The sequence below is a fragment of the Carassius gibelio genome, chromosome A3 (genome assembly GCF_023724105.1).
Source record: "Carassius gibelio isolate Cgi1373 ecotype wild population from Czech Republic chromosome A3, carGib1.2-hapl.c, whole genome shotgun sequence".
NCBI classification, from domain to species: Eukaryota; Metazoa; Chordata; class Actinopteri; order Cypriniformes; family Cyprinidae; genus Carassius; species Carassius gibelio.
The window spans coordinates 30,011,970-30,029,577 of record NC_068373.1 but is presented as its reverse complement, the minus strand read 5'-3'; the positions used below and the strand labels follow the sequence as shown (position 1 = coordinate 30,029,577).

Here is a 17,608-nt window from a genome sequence, read left to right as displayed (position 1 = left end):
AATAAAAAAAACACTTACTTTAATATTTATCTTGAAACATTACATAAGGAGAATTAAATAAAAAAAGTATTTAGAATTATAATTAAAATTATATATACACAAAGTAATTTACTTTGCATGCAGAAAATGATGGAAGTAGAATTAAAATAACAAAATACATACATTATATGGCATAAGAATAAGTCAGAGATGTGCACATATATTATTTTATAAATATGAATTTGTATTTACATCATATTTATTTCAGGTATTTGTAGGTATTAATAGGTTTGTGAAGTAATTGCTGAATGTATTTGATGTGTGTGTGTGATGACTGACACTAAACGACCCATGTAGAAGCGTTTTGGACACTTTCTTTCCTGTTATTGACTTTCTAAACGTCTTTCCTTCTGTCTCTCTTTGTTTGTACCTCTGTTCAGTCTTCCCCGTCCAACCTCTGGCCTCCGTCTCTCGGTTGTTTTCCACAGACCTGTTTTTGATCTGGTCCTCACACTCCTCCACCCACATCTTTTTCCACATCACTCCATCCATCTCCTCCATGTGCAGCCAGTTGGTCATGCTGAGCTTTTTCACTCCTGAGGAAACGATTGAAAACATGACTTGTTTTTTTTTTCAATAAAGGGTTCCAATAAAGCTTTTTAATTTACAAATAGATGAAGCTGATGAAAATATGTTGAATTCATCTGATCTGTCTATCCATCTGTGTTTTGATACGGGAAATCTCTGCTTGTTTTCTGTGGCAGTGGCTTTATTAATGCAGCACACAGCTGAGTATATTTATCTAGCCTTGCACAAAGCACACAGCAGACAGAGCTATGCGTGTCAAAGAGACTTTAAAGCATCCATAATATTTGTATTACGATATAAGTTAAAAGCAGCAGACAGCAGCTCCTCTCTGGAATGAAGTTGTTTTTATGAATGACTGCATTCATCACTGACCACGCCCCCGAATCGTCAAGACTCCGCCTCGACGTCAGAACCACGCCCATTTTAGAATCCCGGCCGCGCTTCCGCGCTCTGGTTGGTCGAGGGGGCGGGGCTTCTGATAAATCACAGTTCAGTCGTATAAAGAGCGCGGAATGAAAACAAGAGTTAAAAACTTCACTGCTGGATTCAGAGACGGCTGGAATAAACGCGCCTGGCTGGATTATTACCGCTTGTCTGTGAGAGTAGAAGTGCTTTATTCGGGTTACAGTTTCAATTAATCATCTTCCGTGGACACTGAAGGGTTTGTTATGAAGATGAGGGATTTATTGTGTCTGCTCGTGCTTGTACTGATCATCTGCACGACGGTAAGTCACTAGAATGCCATGTAAACGGTGTATAAGAAAATGAGACCAAAACATATCAGTCGTTCATATAATTATGCATAGTTGCATAAATAACTGTATGTATAAATATATGTAAATAAAATTGTTTCATTTATATTTTAGTATATATATATATATATATATATATATATATATATATATATATATATATATATATATATATATATATATATATATATAATGTATGTCTATATGTATATAATTATATATATATATATATATATATGATTTGCCCACCTGAGAGAGTCTGTTGCTGCGGTTCAGAAATAGAAAAGCACAGCTCAAAATAACCAAAGCACATCAGTCCCGCTCCATTAACCCCGCCGGTCAGAATCGGTCAGGGAGGGTCCGAGTTATGCTTTGATGTCCGAGCTCAGATCCACATATGGGTCCCGAGAGACTCAGGAGCTGGTCTCCTCTCAGTTAAGATGCCAGGCGCTGTGGTCATTCTCAGAAAGCTTGGCTGGGTAGATCACACAGAGAAGGAGAGGCCAGGGAAACAGGTGCAGTGCTGTCGGAAATGATCCAATGGAAACTGGCTTTAATGGAGAAAAACAAAAATCTTTTGGAATGACGAAACAGACCTTTCCCAGTGAGAAATGAAATCGTGGAGTGTAGATGAATGTTTCTCATCTCTGCTAACGAGAAAGCCTTAAGAGCCTTCTGGGAAGATTCTCAAGTTACCCGCTCTTTAATAAAGTTATTCATTCATGGAATGTTTCTTGTTATTGCCTTGTTTTGGAATGTTCAAAAGTAACATTCTCATCATGTTTGAAAGTTATAAAATGGAATGTTCCCTTAACGTTTTCAACAAACATTCTAAGAACACTTTGTTAATATTCCTATGAATCTATAAATCTCTTTTCTGAATGTTTGGATGTTATGAATTTTCAAATTTTTTATTCATGTATTAAAAAATATTTTTTCTTTGGTTATATGATTATTATAAAAAAAATTGTTTATATATATATATATATATATATATATATATACCGATGTGTTATTTCACATCAGTACATTCATTCTCTTTAGAAACAAAATGGCAAAGAATAAAAGTAATTTAGTAATAAAAAATGGCAATAGTTTTTTTTTTTTTTTTTTTTTTACAATTCAGTAGTATTATATTAAATATTTTGTATTGCTTGGTACCATATCCTGGATGTAAGTTTATATTTCTTAGACATTTTATCATTTTCAAACATTATGTGAACTTTAGTTGGTATGTTCTCTCAAAGATTTGAAACAAGATGAACGTCCAATTAAAATGTTTTTGAAAAACGTTCCATGAACAATGTTTAATGTATTTGTGCTAAAGTCTTCAGAACATTATTAAAGACAGATAACACTGACCAAACGTTCTATTAACATCGCATGAATCTTGCCAGAACATGGGGAAGTCGTGGCCTAGTGGTTAGATAGTTTGACTCCTAACCCTAAGGTTGTGGGTTCAGTACCACGACTGAGGTGCCCTTGAGCAAGACACCGAACCCCAAACTGCTCCCCGGGGGCCGCAGCACACATGATTCCCACTGCTCCGGGTGTGTGTTCACTGCTGTGTGTGTGTGTGTGTGAACTTTGGATGGGGATCCAGAGCATGAATTCTGAGTATGAGTCACCATACTTGGCTGTATGTCATGTCACTTCACTTGAGCTCTTTTGAAGAACTTGAGTGTTAGTAAATAATGACAGATTATTATAATTGTTTTGGTTCTACTATCCCTTTAAATATTCAGAAACGCTCATTATGTTTATGCAGAGGTTTTATCCTCGCTGAGATCCGTCTGTCTGTGTGTGGTCTGCAGGTCCGAGCGCGGTGTCCTGAGGTGTGTAAGTGTGCGGCGGAGCGGCCCGTGTGCCCACCGGGCGTCAGTGCGGTGCCCGACAGCTGCGGCTGCTGTAAGGTGTGTGCCGCCCAGCTCAATCAAGACTGCCACGAGAACAAACCCTGCGACCATCACAAGGGCCTGGAGTGTAACTATGGCAACGATGTGACCAGTCTCCATGGAATCTGCCGCGGTGAGTAAACACAACAACTCTAGGCTTGATTTTAGGGGTCTTTTAAATATTATTTTATAGATTTGAATTGATTTGCTGTAGTGTGTGTGTGTGTGTGTGTGTGTGTGTATATATATATATATATATATATATATATATATGTATAATTTATAAATGTATAAATGTATGTATAAAATTATTTTCAAAAATTACCATTTATTTTCATTAGCATTCATCATTGGTATATATATATCACAATATACGATAATACAAATGAAATTAATCAAATATTACATTTTTACATATTTAAATACGTCATAATATATGCATGCATAAATTAATTTAAAATGTGTTTAATTTAAAAAGTGTACAACTTTTTAAATCGCAATTATTTCTCCTATAAATCACAATATGATAAAGAAAATGCAAATGTATGCATTTGATTTATCAATTTAAAGTCATTTGCATATATCAGAATATATTCAGAATGATTTTGCATTAGCGTATGTCACAAAATATTGTATTGATTATGCAAAATGATTTCATTTGATTTTTTAAAAAGTCATACATTTCATTAATTTAGAGAAATTTTCAATACCATAAAATATTATGATGCAAATGTATTTACATAAGTTGTGTTTGGTTAAGGACAACCTAAATGGTACCAGAACTTTACTAAATATTAACAAAACCTTTGATGTCCCACCCAAAAGTCCTGCTTCAATAGGATATATTATCACAAAAAATAAAAATAAAGTAAACACTCTATTCAAAAATATGTAATAATTATCATAAATAATAAACTGAATGACAACCTGCTTAATAATGTAGGTAACAAAGAGGAACTGATGTAGTTTGGTCACGCTGCGCTTCAGGTGTTATCTTTATTAAGACATGCACATTATGTGCACTGGGCTAGTTTCTATATTAAGGCAGTTATTTGTGTTGGACTAAAGGGGGATTTTAAGGGGCGTCACACACACCCAAAGACTATCTGACGCTCAAAGACATTGTAAACAAGTCAAAATTCCCCTCTGCCCTAAACATAGAGCCCCTCTCATGACAGCAAAGGATTGAGTGTCGATCTCTGTTTAACCCCTTACTGTCACTCTGTGCAGGTCGTCTCTGATAATACAATGCAAATCATTCAAAAGATGTCAAAATGAATCACAGTTCATCTAAAGAATGCTTATACTGGAATATTTTTACTGGAAAGCAAGGCAAAATACTGATTTGGACTTAGCTAACAAAAATGTCTTGAGTCTCTGGGGTATATTTGTAGCAAGAGCCAAAAATACATTGTATGGGTCAAAATGATCGATTTTTCTTTTATGCCAAAAATCATCAAGTAAAGATCATGTTCCATGAAGATATTTTGTACATTTCCTACCGTAAATAAATATTAACACATTTTATTAATTAGTAATATGCATTGATAAGAACTTTTGTTTTTGGACAACTTTAAAGCTGAGTTTCTCAGTGTTAAGACTTTTTTTTTCTTATTTTTTTTTGCCTCAGATTCCAGATTGTCAAATAGTTGTATCTCGGCAAAATATTGTCTGATCTTAACAAACCATACATCAATGGAAAGCTTAGTTATTTGTATAAATCTTTATTTATTAAAAAATTACCCTTATGACTAGTCTTAAATGTCATTTTTAATAATAAATAATCTTTCCAATGATGTATGGTTTGTTAGGATCTAACAATTTTTGGCCGAGACATAACTATTACTATAAAATCTGGAATCTGAGGGTGCAAAAATATCTAAATATGGAGAAAATCATCTTTAAAGTTGTTCAAATTAATTCTTAGCAATGCATATTACTAATCAAAAATTACTAATTACATATAACTAAATCCTAATGATTTCTGGCATAAAAGAAAAGTCTATAATTTTGACCCACACAGTGTTTCTGGCTATTGTTACAAACCTACCCCAGAGACTTAAGACTGCTTTTGTGCTCCAGGGTCACTTATATGTTTCATGAACAATTTACTAATGATACCATGAAGGTATGAAAATGTTACTTTTGAAGGTTCTCTGAACATTCTGAAACAAAAAGTAACATTTAAAAAAAAAATGTTAACTGAAAGACCAACTAAACTGTCTCAGAAAAACAGAAAGATTCCATGAAGAATGTGTGAATGATGTTTTTCTGAACGAAGGTTCTATCAATAATTCTGGAGGAACTTCTGTTAGCTGGGACAACAATTTTTTTGACACTGACAAAAACACCCCATAATTACTAAAACTCTTTCTTTCTTTTGTCTCTTCAGGCAAACTGGAAGGCCGTTCTTGTGAATACAATGGCCGCATGTATCAGAATGGAGAAAACTTCCGCGCGGGCTGCAAACACCAGTGCACCTGTATCGACGGGGCGGTGGGCTGCGTGCCCCTTTGCCCCTCTGATATTCCTCTGGCATCTCCGTCCTGTCCTGCACCTCGACTGGTCAAGATCCCGGGCCAGTGCTGCCTCAGCGTGGACTGTCACAGCGAGTCCTCCGTCCTCCCGCCAGTGTTCAGACGGCCACAGCCGCCTCCGTATCTGTTCCCCGACCTGCACATCTACAAGAAACCCCCACCAAAGCCCTTCCCCTACACGCCCAAAACCTCCCCCAGCAATGAGCTCATGGAGCTGGAGAGAAAGTGGGACAAAGCGCGTAGCCGAAAGCACCTGCCAGGTGTGTTTCCCCAACACGTTTCGTAATTACCACTAGACTTCTTCTAGACTTCTTATAACTTGACATGTCACCAAACATGGGGTTCATTGCAATAGTATTACTATAATAAACTAAATGAAAACTTATTATTCAGTTAACTATAATAACCTAGTCTCAGGCTGATGATCATTACCACCAATGATCAACAATTGAAAATAGTACAGCGAAGTGCAAGACTGAGTCCTGTGTAAACGCCCCCTTTGGCTGCCCTTCAAATAACAAGCAGTCCCAATGTGCGCTGTGGCGGTTCCTCCTGCATGTGCCTCTGTGTGGGTGCCTGTGTTTAGGAGCCCACTGCTTCTTTTCCACGAGATCCTTGTGAACCAGCCCCACACACACTCTGTCAGGCAGCCGAAATCACTTTCTCTGTGCGTCAGTGTTCCCTGTTGGGTGAATGGTGCCTGTGTACTAACTTACCCCATCTCTCTCGCTCTTCCTAGTGTGGAAGCAAGCCGGACGGCGATGTGTTGCACAGACGACAAGCTGGACGCCTTGTTCACGCAGCTGCGGGATGGGCGTTTCGTCTCGGGTCACCACTGAGAATGCTCAGTGCAAACCGCTGAAGGAAACCAGACTCTGCAACATTCGTCCCTGTAGTTCTGTGAATGTGCCTATAAAGGTAAACATTTCAGAGATTATCACCACAAGATCCTGTTTATGTTTGCTTAAATAGCTTAAGAATTCTACACCAATAAAAGAGCAGCTTCTAAACAAAGTTTCTGTTGGTGCACAGGCACAAACTGGTACAAGCCAATATAAAAACATTAATTAAATGAAATCCATAAATCCCTGCAATCATCATTTGGCCTTTGGCTCTTTCTAGTACAATTTCCCAGTACATTATTTCCCATTGTGCAAGCAAAATGTCTATTTAAACATCATTTAAAGCTTTGCTTATTTTCATTTTATTTTATTATGTGTGTTTCTGAATATGGAAGTAGCTTAAACAACAACAGTCACATTAGCTGTAGTACTTGAAACAGGAGTTAACATGTTAAGATAAAGGATGCAATGTGATATTTTAATTAAAATGACAAACTTTCACTATAGAAAGTGCTCTAATTCCTTAATATCTTGAATTCCTGGTACAAAAGTCTAAACATTCTTAAATGAACATGTTTACTGGAGATGCAAAATGACATAAGAAGAATTTTTGCCTTAGAAAATTATCAGAATTAAGTGAGTTTATGATTAAAACAAGAACATGTATCCGCCAACATGAAAAGATCCACAAGTGCAGTGAGATTAAATACACTCAGAATCTATGAAGACTAAAGTCTTTCAGTCTTGCTTCTCTAGTAAATTTATGATTTTAGGGATTTTAGACAATAAAAATTAAAAATAATAATTATCAAGAATCAATTTTAAAGGTGCACACATTTATAGTGACCTTTGCATTGTCTTGCCAGGCCAGTAGTTGGCGATGTCACTTCGTAAAGAAACACTGCGTCGCTGTGCACATACTGAAGGACACATAATTAGCAAATTTGCTTCCAAAAACTTGCTCTTTGAAACGCCATTTTCAGAAGTTTGCATTCTTAGGCCTCCAAAATGCCAAGGTCATGAAAATCAACGGCCAAAATATTTTTAGTTGGAAATGGTGAAAATGGTTGTGTAAATGGCCCCTTAGCCTACCACTGCACACTTGTTTTCCATTGCAGATGTGAGCGTAAACAGCCTTTTATTTTTCTTTAACAGAAGGGGAGGAAGTGCTCTCGTACACACAAGTCTCCTGAGCCTCTGCGTCTGCGCTACGCCGGCTGCCGCAGCACACGTCTCTATCGGCCCAACTACTGCGGGACGTGTCTGGACGGGCGATGCTGCTCACCCCGGCGCATGCGGACAGCACCCGTGCTCTTCGCCTGCCCCGATGGAGAGCGCTTCGAGAGGGCTGTAATGTTTGTGCAGTCCTGCAAGTGCAATGACGAATGTGGCCATCTGAACGATGCAGTGCTCCCGCCCCAACGTTGGCTCTATGGTGACATGCACAAGTTTGTGGATTAACGTCTCGTTTGTCCAAAGACCCACTCTCATGTCTTTCCCCGTCCAATAGAGTAGCGTTTCGAAGTGTAACTCCGAGTAGACGCTAGGCCGAGGCCTTATTATAATGCAGATCCATGTGGAAAAAGGCCAGTTATGGGTTACCAAGAGTCTTAGAGTAGATGCGCTTTCCGCAAGGAACCGGAATGGGATGAGTCCCAGTCGTGAATATATTCAATGGATTTTCTGATTGACTGGTCCTTACCATGAACAGTGAAGCATTCTGGGGCACCTGCGTGATCTAGATGAGACATTAAGCAGGTTTGGAGAGAAAAAAAAAAGCCTCAGCGGGACGCTGATTAGACACTTAAATATGGTGGGACCTCTCAGCTTTCACAGGGGCTGACTTTTACATCTTTTGCATTGATTGCTTTGCCTTGACGATCAAAGAAATGCTGGCAAATTTAAGGGAAACTCAAGGGGAAGTCGTTGTAAGCTACCCAGGGTTCAACTCCGCTTTTTTTGGACTTGACACTGAGACTGATGGTTTCGTGAGCCCATGACTTTGTAAACTCACCAAGTGATATTTGCCAAGTGTTGCAGCTCCCTGGCGTCAAAATGTCGGCTCCTCTGCTCCCCGCTAATTACAATCTTCTTCTTCTGGGAGCAGAAGGAAACCCAGTAACCCTTTGGTTTGCAATAAAAATATGTTTAAAACACCAGCATCTGATGTAAACATGTAATTTGAAAGTAATGGGTGGGATGGTTCTTTGAAATGCTGGTCTGTAATCTACCACGTGATGAGCCTCGTGCAAATGGCACTGGTGTCTGTGTTTTATGATGCAGCGGTTTCCATTTCTTCCTGGCATTGGTGCATGAATTGACGGAAGTCACACCATCTGACCTGAAGAATGAGGGTTTGAACAGGCGTAAAAAAAAAAAAGAAAGAAAAGCCATGTTGTCATTGAATGATTGTGTTAGTATATTTTGTTAAGTTTAGTTCAAGCTCCCAATCTCAACTGAGTAAAACAGCTTTTTTTTTGCATTTTACATTTCAGATGCCATGTCCTTTACAGCAGCCAGTCGGAGAAAGTTGTGAAAAGCTGCTGACTGAATAAACTGATAATTACATGCTACATGTAAACTTGATTAAAAAAAATGAACAGCGTTCTGTTGTTTTGAGATAATTAACTAATAACTATAAGCATCTGACACTAATGGCGTTGTCGAATCGATTAATTAGCGGATGTTATTACTATGGTTATTACTTCACCGCCTACGCGTGACGTCATTTACGACAGTTGGACAGGCGTGATTTATTCAAACGTTCGAGGCGCGATAATTTTACTAATGGTTCGCAAAGGTTAGTTATTTTCATCATAAATGCATCATACAATGCTAATTAAACAGATTTAGTCGTTGAACAGGAAACATACCTTTCATAGGTGTTTTCTTCCCGCGTGGCGCGATTTTCTGCTCTCCGATGTGTGTCTGCGGGATTTTCTTCACCGGTTTTATCGTCCAGCAAGTAAAAATATTAAACTTTTCTCTTATTACCAGTCAAGCATTATTTCAAGCAATCTGCTTTAATCATAGCTGACGTTTGTTTGCTTTATGAAAAACATTTTGTACATAGGCCTACTTTTAAAAGTCTTGAGTAGATAATATACTCTGAAAATAACATTGAGCAGCCAACAGGAGTAACTTAGATGTTTCAGAAATCCCATATTCATCATGCTACACTTTCATACCGCTTAAAACCATATTTGAATTGGGTCTAGTCTAAAATGGGCTTGTTTCTCTCATTTGTTTTACCTCTTTTAAGAGGAGAAAATACATCAAATAGGCTTGTAAAAACGGTTGATTCAAGGTGTGCGATTTTTTTATTTTTATCATTATACTGCGGTGTAGCTTTCTACAGATTAGTAATACCATTCTAAATGCCTAGTCAAATTTGGTATACATTGTTTAAATGTAATAAAAACCAAGAGCTCAGATATTAACTAAGGTATCAGCCAAGTAACATTTCTAACTGATCTTCTGTTCAACTACAAAGAGCAGCAATTCTTCAACGTGAAAATTGAGTGAAAAGTTGCATCTCACGGTCATCATATGGTGAATACAGATGAAGTCAAGAGCCATCTAGTCAATTAGTTACTTGCTGGACATTAATTTCATGAATAAGAGGAATTCGTTTGGAAAGAAAAAAAGTCAATTTCCCATTAGAAAACGCATTTGTTTTTATTTTGGGTTGACATTTCAGTAATTTGCAACCACACAAGTCTCAATCAGTTCTCCTCAAACTACAGATGTTGACACTTGCCTGCGAGTTTAACAAGACAAATATCTGGAAAGATTTCAGAGTAAGCATTTCACTAAAAGCATTTGGAAATTCATTACAAAAACCACTTACATTTCATGACACTTCCCAGACGACAAACACAGCCAGTCAAGAGTAGTATATAAAAAGTTTTAATCTCATTAAAACCCAAAACGAAAACATGATTTTAGGACAAAAATCATAAAACAGACAACTCGCCCGGTTCTCCGAGAAGCGGTAAAAACAATTGTGGGTTTGAGGTAAAAAGGATGCTTTAAAAAACAGAGGTTCAGCACCCCACCGTGATCCAATATCTGCGATTCTGAAAAACGTCAAGATCTTCATCTGGACTGTTCAACTGCACAGAGAAAGAGACAGATGTCACTGTGGGTTTGAAACATTTTACAAGAAACCAATGGGAATCAAACATTTGAAACTGAAGCACGGCAAATCAGCTCCAACGCTAGAGCCAACGCTAATAACCTCATAATATCAAGTTAACTAGCCTTACATTAGCATCCGCCAACATTACTGTTATTAATTCATCATGATTAGGTTACATTAAATTTGGAAGCAGATCATTTATTTCTTCATGCTCAAACGCTTGAAGGGTTATAATAAGACAAGACTCAAGACTCACTGTAAGTGGAAATGTCGATCTCCTCCGGTAACTCTGCCACGTTGACTTCGAATCGGTCCTGCACATCGTTCAGGATCTTTGCGTCAGTCTCATCTGACACAAACGTGATGGCCAAACCCTTGGTGCCGAAGCGACCCGCACGAGCCACCTGAGAACGAGACGAGACCATGTGAGATGTGGCGCTCCAGAGATCTGAAACACTTGTGGCGACCGCATGGACACTGACCCTGTGGAGATACGTGTCGGAGTCCTCCGGCATGTCGTAGTTGAAGGCGATGTTGACCCTCTCAATATCCATTCCTCGCCCGAAAAGATTTGTGGCCACTAGGATCCTCCTCTGAAAGTCTTTGAACTGCTGATACCGAGACAACCTGCAAGCAGAGGAGAGACTCTCAGTTTTGGGCATTAAATACTCAATGGTCAAATGAAGAAAGAGTTCAAGTGCTCCAAAAATTTGATTAAGGACATAAGCATTAAACAATCATGTTAACAACACTGAAGAGATCATCACGAATGTATGAGGAATAACAGGAACTGTTGCTGGAAAGGAAACCGCTTAATGGGAAAACGCCAATTTTATAATTTTAGCGAGTTACATGGCAAAAAAGAATTGCACGGACATACAAGTTCATGCATTTTGGGTCTTTAAGGTTGTAGCTAAATCTGGGTTTCCCTGAACTGATAAAAATTAATTTCCATTGAACTATAATAAGGGAGATTGTATCTATTTGTTGGCTGAGTTTGAACTCTAACCACGGACATTTGATAATCTGGTTTTAAAACTTTGTCTACACAAGTAAAGACGTTTACTTCGGTAATGTCATTCACCATTTATTATAGTATTATGTTTTAAAAAGTAGAGCTTTTCAGTATACACAATGTCATTTGTCAGAGATTTTAAAAGCATTTTGTACAACATTTCTTGCACACAATTTCACTTGTATGTCATGATTCCATTAACTGACAAAAAAATAAAAATAAATAAATAATAATAATAATAAGTAAATAGCTCAAAGGGGTTTAGCAAAGAAAGGGTACTATTTTAATAACTCCGGGGAATCAAAATATATGCCAACACTAATGCTAATGTTTGTTTTTGACTATGTTAGTTAATCTCGTAGACTTCCATTGTTTTTATATCAGGATAATTATATTCCCAAACTCCCACAGAAACCAGTGCAAGACACTAGACTTGTATAAAATTATGATTTGGCCAATTTATGTCTTTTTTAACCAGCAATGACACCATGTCCTGAATATTAAACGGTCATGATATTTCATTTCATAACAGTATATTCAGCCTAAAGTACACGCACCTCTCTTCCTGAGCCATTCCTCTGTGGATGGCGATGGCGGGGAAGTTCTGCTCCACCAGTAACTGTGAAAGTGCCACACAACGCTGAACAGACTTTACGAATATCACCACCTGCAGGACAACAGTCAAACATGCGTTTGAGCTCAAGCACTTCTGACAAACTATATTCCACTGGGAAAAAAGGAAAGATGAACAAATGCACTGCAAAATCACAACGAAACTGGAGTAAATTAGGTCAGGTTAGTTCTACAAAATACAATGCTTGTTCTATTTCTCATCTGCAAGTGGTCTTGGAAACTCAAATGAGTGTTAAGTGCCAAACTCACCTGGTTGAACTCCAGCACGTCGAGCAGGTCGAAGAGTTTGCGGTTCTTCTCGCTGTCCTTCAGTTTGCAGTAGTACTGCTGCAGACCATGAAGAGTCAGCTTCGTCTCATCGTCCACAAACACCTCCATCGGCTGAAAACAGACCGCACACACATCAGACAGAACGCTTTACAAGCTTTAGATTAAAATTAAGAAATCATCAGTACTATACAGCTGGGTAATAAAGCTGTAATTACAGCCTGACAATTTTACTCCAATTGATTAATCTGTGTCAGATAATTTCCATAAAACTACCACTGTACTATTTTAAGCATAATAAAATAACACTTCCCCTGTCAGTGATATTAGTCTGCCAATATTTGGAACGGTTTTCATTCATATTTGGTTTCCATTTGAGGAATTTTGTGGTTTATTTGTTAATTTAAAGCAGAGTTTTTCTTTAACCTCTTGAACAAACGTGTTGCTCATTGTTAGGTTATACATTAACAGCTAGCATAACTATTGTATTATAAAAATTCAAAGAAAATGTGAAATTGCGTGTTGAAGTGTATTAATGTATAAGCAATTGTGGTTTTTAACATTAAATGCAACAAACTAAACAAAAATGAGAAATGTCATTTTGAAAAGTAGATGAAGTGTATGATGTTTAAGTTGCATGACTGGAGCAACTAATATGTAAGCTTTATAAAAGAGAAAAGAAACGGCTGTTACTCACGTCCTGCATGAACTTGCGGCAGACGGGTCGAATCTCTTTGCTGAGGGTGGCGCTGAACATCATGCACTGCTTCTCGTGAGGGGTCAGTCTGAAGATGTCCTGAACGTCACGTCTCATATCTGACAAACAAACACACACATTAAGCATCACAGGCTTGGCTCAACACTGTTCTGAGCGGTTCTTGGTCAAACACTCACCCAGCTGCTCCAGCATCTTGTCACACTCGTCCAGAACGAAGTGCTTGACGTTCTTCAGGTTGAGGGTTTTGTTTCGGACCAGGGCGAGGATTCGACCCGGCGTGCCCACCACGATGTGAGGGCAGCTCTTCTTCAGGATATCCTCATCCTTCTTTATAGACATGCCACCGAAGAACACGGCCACCTTCACCGTGGGCATGTACTTGGAGAAGCGCTCGTACTCCTTACTGATCTGAAACGCCAGCTCACGCGTGTGACACATGACCAGCACCGACACCTGAATCATGGGAAGACAGTCAACTCAATCAACAAACGCAAGTTTGGGATGTTACAGATCTGTGAACAATTATGCCAGTGCTTGATAGCCCATCACCAACAACAATGTCATAAAGTAAAAAATAAACTTGTCAACACTGTTACAATATTTTAGAGATAATATTTGAATGATAACAATCATTAACCAACAAAGAACCATGAACTTGCAGATGAATCTATTATTTAAGTAATAAAATCAAGTCAAATCACCTATATTATATAGCGCTTTATAAAATACAGATTGTGTCAAAACAGCTTCACAGCATAAAACTGGAAAGACATGCATTTCTAATGAAAGAGGACAACACAAAACATTCAGTTCATCAGTTAAAGTCCATTATTGTCCAGCTCAATTCAGTTCTCTTCAAATAGTGTCAAGACAAATCAACAATGTTAGCCAACGAAGCAAGCCAAAAGAGATAGCGCAAGGAACCAAAACTTCATCGGTGACAGAAATAGAGTTTTGTATTCTGTATCAAGCAAATTTAAATACTTCTTCCAAAACAGATTATAGCAAGTTTACATCATGACTTAAACATTGCAATAATTTAACAAAACATTCATGGTTCTGTTTATTGGTAGCATGAGATAGAGGTTCATAATTTTAGATTGTGCCGTTACATTATAGTAGTATAATGCAACATTTAAAAATGTTTTTTAAAACATGTTTTATTTATAAGGTTTACAAGACATGCACAAATAAAAGATTTAAATCACCAAGTCTGATTTTGATCGTTTTAAACTGAAAATCAGTTCAAATTAAAATCAATTTGACATTATAAAATGTTAAAATTGAACTTCCAGTTTTCTTAACTGTGATTGTCACAACAGATAAATAACTTAAATCTTAGTAATCGTATGGATTTTAAAGCATTTCATCTTCAATATCAAAGTTTTATTTTAATCGTTTTAGATGCATTTAAATAAAAATGTTGATTTTACATTTAAATAACACTATTCACACATTCATGGTTCTAACGTTGATTAATGGTTGCATAAATGTAAATAATTTCATCAAAAGCACTTATTTTCATAGTTTAATTAAAAAAAAAAAACATTTAAACATTTCACATTTTCCTGGTTCTGTTAACTAATCACACGGCATGCAGGGAAACAAAACGTAATCTTAATAGGCATTTTATTTTAAAATAAGTCATTTTAAGTTAACATTTAAAAAAAAAATTGTTTACATTAGATGTCAAGGAAATAGTTGTTCAAGTTTTTTTACATTATGAATTAATTTCTCTCATCAAGTAATACCTAACTATTCCCACGTAGCTCTTATGGTTTCACCACAAACCAAGACTGATATACTAACCTGTCCATCCACCGGCTCGATCTGCTGTAGGGTAGCGAGCACAAACACAGCGGTCTTTCCCATACCAGACTTGGCCTGACACAGGATATCCATGCCGAGGATGGCCTGCGGGATGCACTCGTGCTGCACTAAAAACACACATACGGGACGTTTACTTAAGATGCTAATCAAGATAAACCGTTACATTAGAAGAAACAGCATCTCAGAGTCTCTTACCTTCAGACGGATGCTCAAAACCACAGTCAACGATGGCCCTCAGCAGCTCCGGCTTGAGCAGAAAGTCTCTGAAGCCCGAGCTGTGGATGGACACATACGAGCCCTTCACCTCCTTCTTGCCCACTGGAGCAGCGCTCTCCGGGGCCCCCTGGGGCTCCTCGTCCTCTTCATAATCCAGCAGCTCGTTGTCGACGTCATTCTCAGCCATTCTGGAAACAAAAGGAGAGGGAGATCAATTAAATCACACTTTCAGAGGACTCGCACTCATGCTTCAATGGAGGGAGCCACGAGGGACCACCAGTCAGAAAACATACACTATGAAATTAAAGAAATCATGCAAACAACCCTAGAAGATTGTGTCTGTCACAAATCTACAAGAACCTGCCATTTCACACCAAGTACTTTGGTGGCAGCAAGGAACAATTATATACTTTATAAAGAAAACGACAATTACGTGGTCCTCAAACACTAAATAAACGCAGTTAAAAAAATAAGTAATTAAATTACGTAATTACATGTAACTAGTTAGCCTACTTCTCAATATTGAATAAAGCAAAGTAGCCTACGTCTCAACATTGAATAAAGCAAAGTAACGTTACGTACAAAAGAAACACGGTAATACCGTGGTAACGTTACGCTTTGTTACTGGACAGGGTTTAAATGGGCCTTAATTATCAAATAAAGTCTTAAATGTCCACGCAAGAACTTCTCACATAAAAAGGTTCTACGCAAATACACGGATTATTGCGTTAACGTTACCAATAAATGCAAACGTTTCGTCGCCAACGCGCCGCTGACAATAGACCGGGGTTTAGCGACCCATAAACATCAGGACAAACGCGAACATAAAAATAAATTATCATAATAAAAGCACAAATAAAACTCCACGCGGGCTTGTGATTCCAAGAGACTTATCAACGCCATAAGCACGAAACCGTGTTCAAATCTATTTATCAGAAAATAAACGCGCGCTTCGGTTAGCATACACAGCTAACACGCACAATGACACAACACTCCGATCACAAACGAAACTTCCCCGCTGAACAAAACACACGACGGTATCTAACATCACGCGAAATATCACGTTACACAGAAAGAGGTCTACATCTAAACATCAAGTACATTATAATTACCTTTAGATGATAGTGCGTAGGAAAACTGAATACACGAACGCAGATACTGCCTCAAACCGCACGCGTCAGGCCTCAGTCAGTTTATACTACCGCACGGAAATCCAGCCTCCTGAACAACGCGCGCTCTCATTGGCAGAACGTTCGCGCGCGTTGTCTCAACGCACACTCCCATTGGCTTGCGAACGTATCAATTTAAATGTAACCGTATCGTGATTGGATGCTGGTGGGGGCGTTGAATGGGCGCTCGCGTTGGGGTGTTCGAGTCCAGCCTTTTCTGAGTCGACTCACTGGGTTCAATGAAATCGACTCCTCGACTCCATTTAGCGTGACTGTCCAAATTATTGGTGATCATAGACTGTATAAAAACAGGGTGCTGACATTACCTTTAAATAAACTACAAATAACCAGCGTTGTTATATATTATTATTTATATATATATATATATATATATATATATATATATATATATATATATATATATATATATATATATAGTAAGAATATATTTAAATAAGGTATACTTCAATGAATTTGTCACATTATAATGGTCAGGGGATGGTGATATCTTGGTTTAAACAACATGGATATTGAAATACATACGAATGTTGTTTCTGTCTATGGTACTGTTTTGGACTCCCCATCTTGTGCACAATTGAGTTATAGGTGAGACTTCTGTAAGTGACTGAAACGTACAGTCACATTTGATTATAGTTTATGATTGAATATAACTGACTCACACTTACATTTAGTCATTTAGCAGACGGTTTTATCCAAAGGGACCTACAAATGAGCAATCAAAACCAACTAAAGGGCAAGAATAAGAAAGTGCTGTCACAAAGTAGTTTAACGCAGAACACGGAGCAATTTTATTTTTTTAAATATAATAAATAAATAAAAAGAGAACGAAGATAGAATAGAAAAAGAATAGAGAATGGTAGTGTGAGAGGCTTTAAAAATAATTTAAGTCGTAAGAACAGAAATAGAATGAAAGAAATAGAAAGATTTAACTCCATGTAATATTATGATTGATATGTTGCACCATATTCGGGAACTGATTCAAATCAAACATGGTGGTAGGGTAGG

At 37.7% G+C, this 17,608-nt stretch overlaps 2 protein-coding genes across 2 annotated transcripts; one reads left to right on the top strand and one right to left on the bottom strand.

Annotated features, from left to right (window-relative positions):
- Positions 1-1,080: 1,080 nt before the first annotated feature.
- Positions 1,081-8,752, top strand: LOC127942226 (CCN family member 1-like). Its single transcript, XM_052537901.1, has 5 exons — positions 1,081-1,292; positions 3,134-3,347; positions 5,607-6,011; positions 6,491-6,669; positions 7,749-8,752. The coding sequence occupies exons 1-5, from the start codon at positions 1,236-1,238 to the stop codon at positions 8,052-8,054; spliced, it is 1,161 nt and encodes a 386-aa protein (XP_052393861.1). The 5' UTR covers positions 1,081-1,235; the 3' UTR covers positions 8,055-8,752.
- Positions 8,753-10,486: 1,734 nt separating this feature from the next.
- LOC127942207 (ATP-dependent RNA helicase DDX39A) lies at positions 10,487-16,692 on the bottom strand. The gene is made up of 10 exons (XM_052537878.1): positions 16,526-16,692; positions 15,393-15,601; positions 15,177-15,304; positions 13,544-13,820; positions 13,347-13,465; positions 12,632-12,763; positions 12,307-12,416; positions 11,217-11,361; positions 10,991-11,138; positions 10,487-10,708 (listed from the first exon to the last, which is right to left on the bottom strand). Exons 2-10 carry the CDS (start codon positions 15,598-15,600, stop codon positions 10,692-10,694), a joined length of 1,284 nt encoding a protein of 427 aa, XP_052393838.1. The 5' UTR covers position 15,601; positions 16,526-16,692; the 3' UTR covers positions 10,487-10,691.
- Between the last annotated feature and the right edge of the window lie 916 nt (positions 16,693-17,608).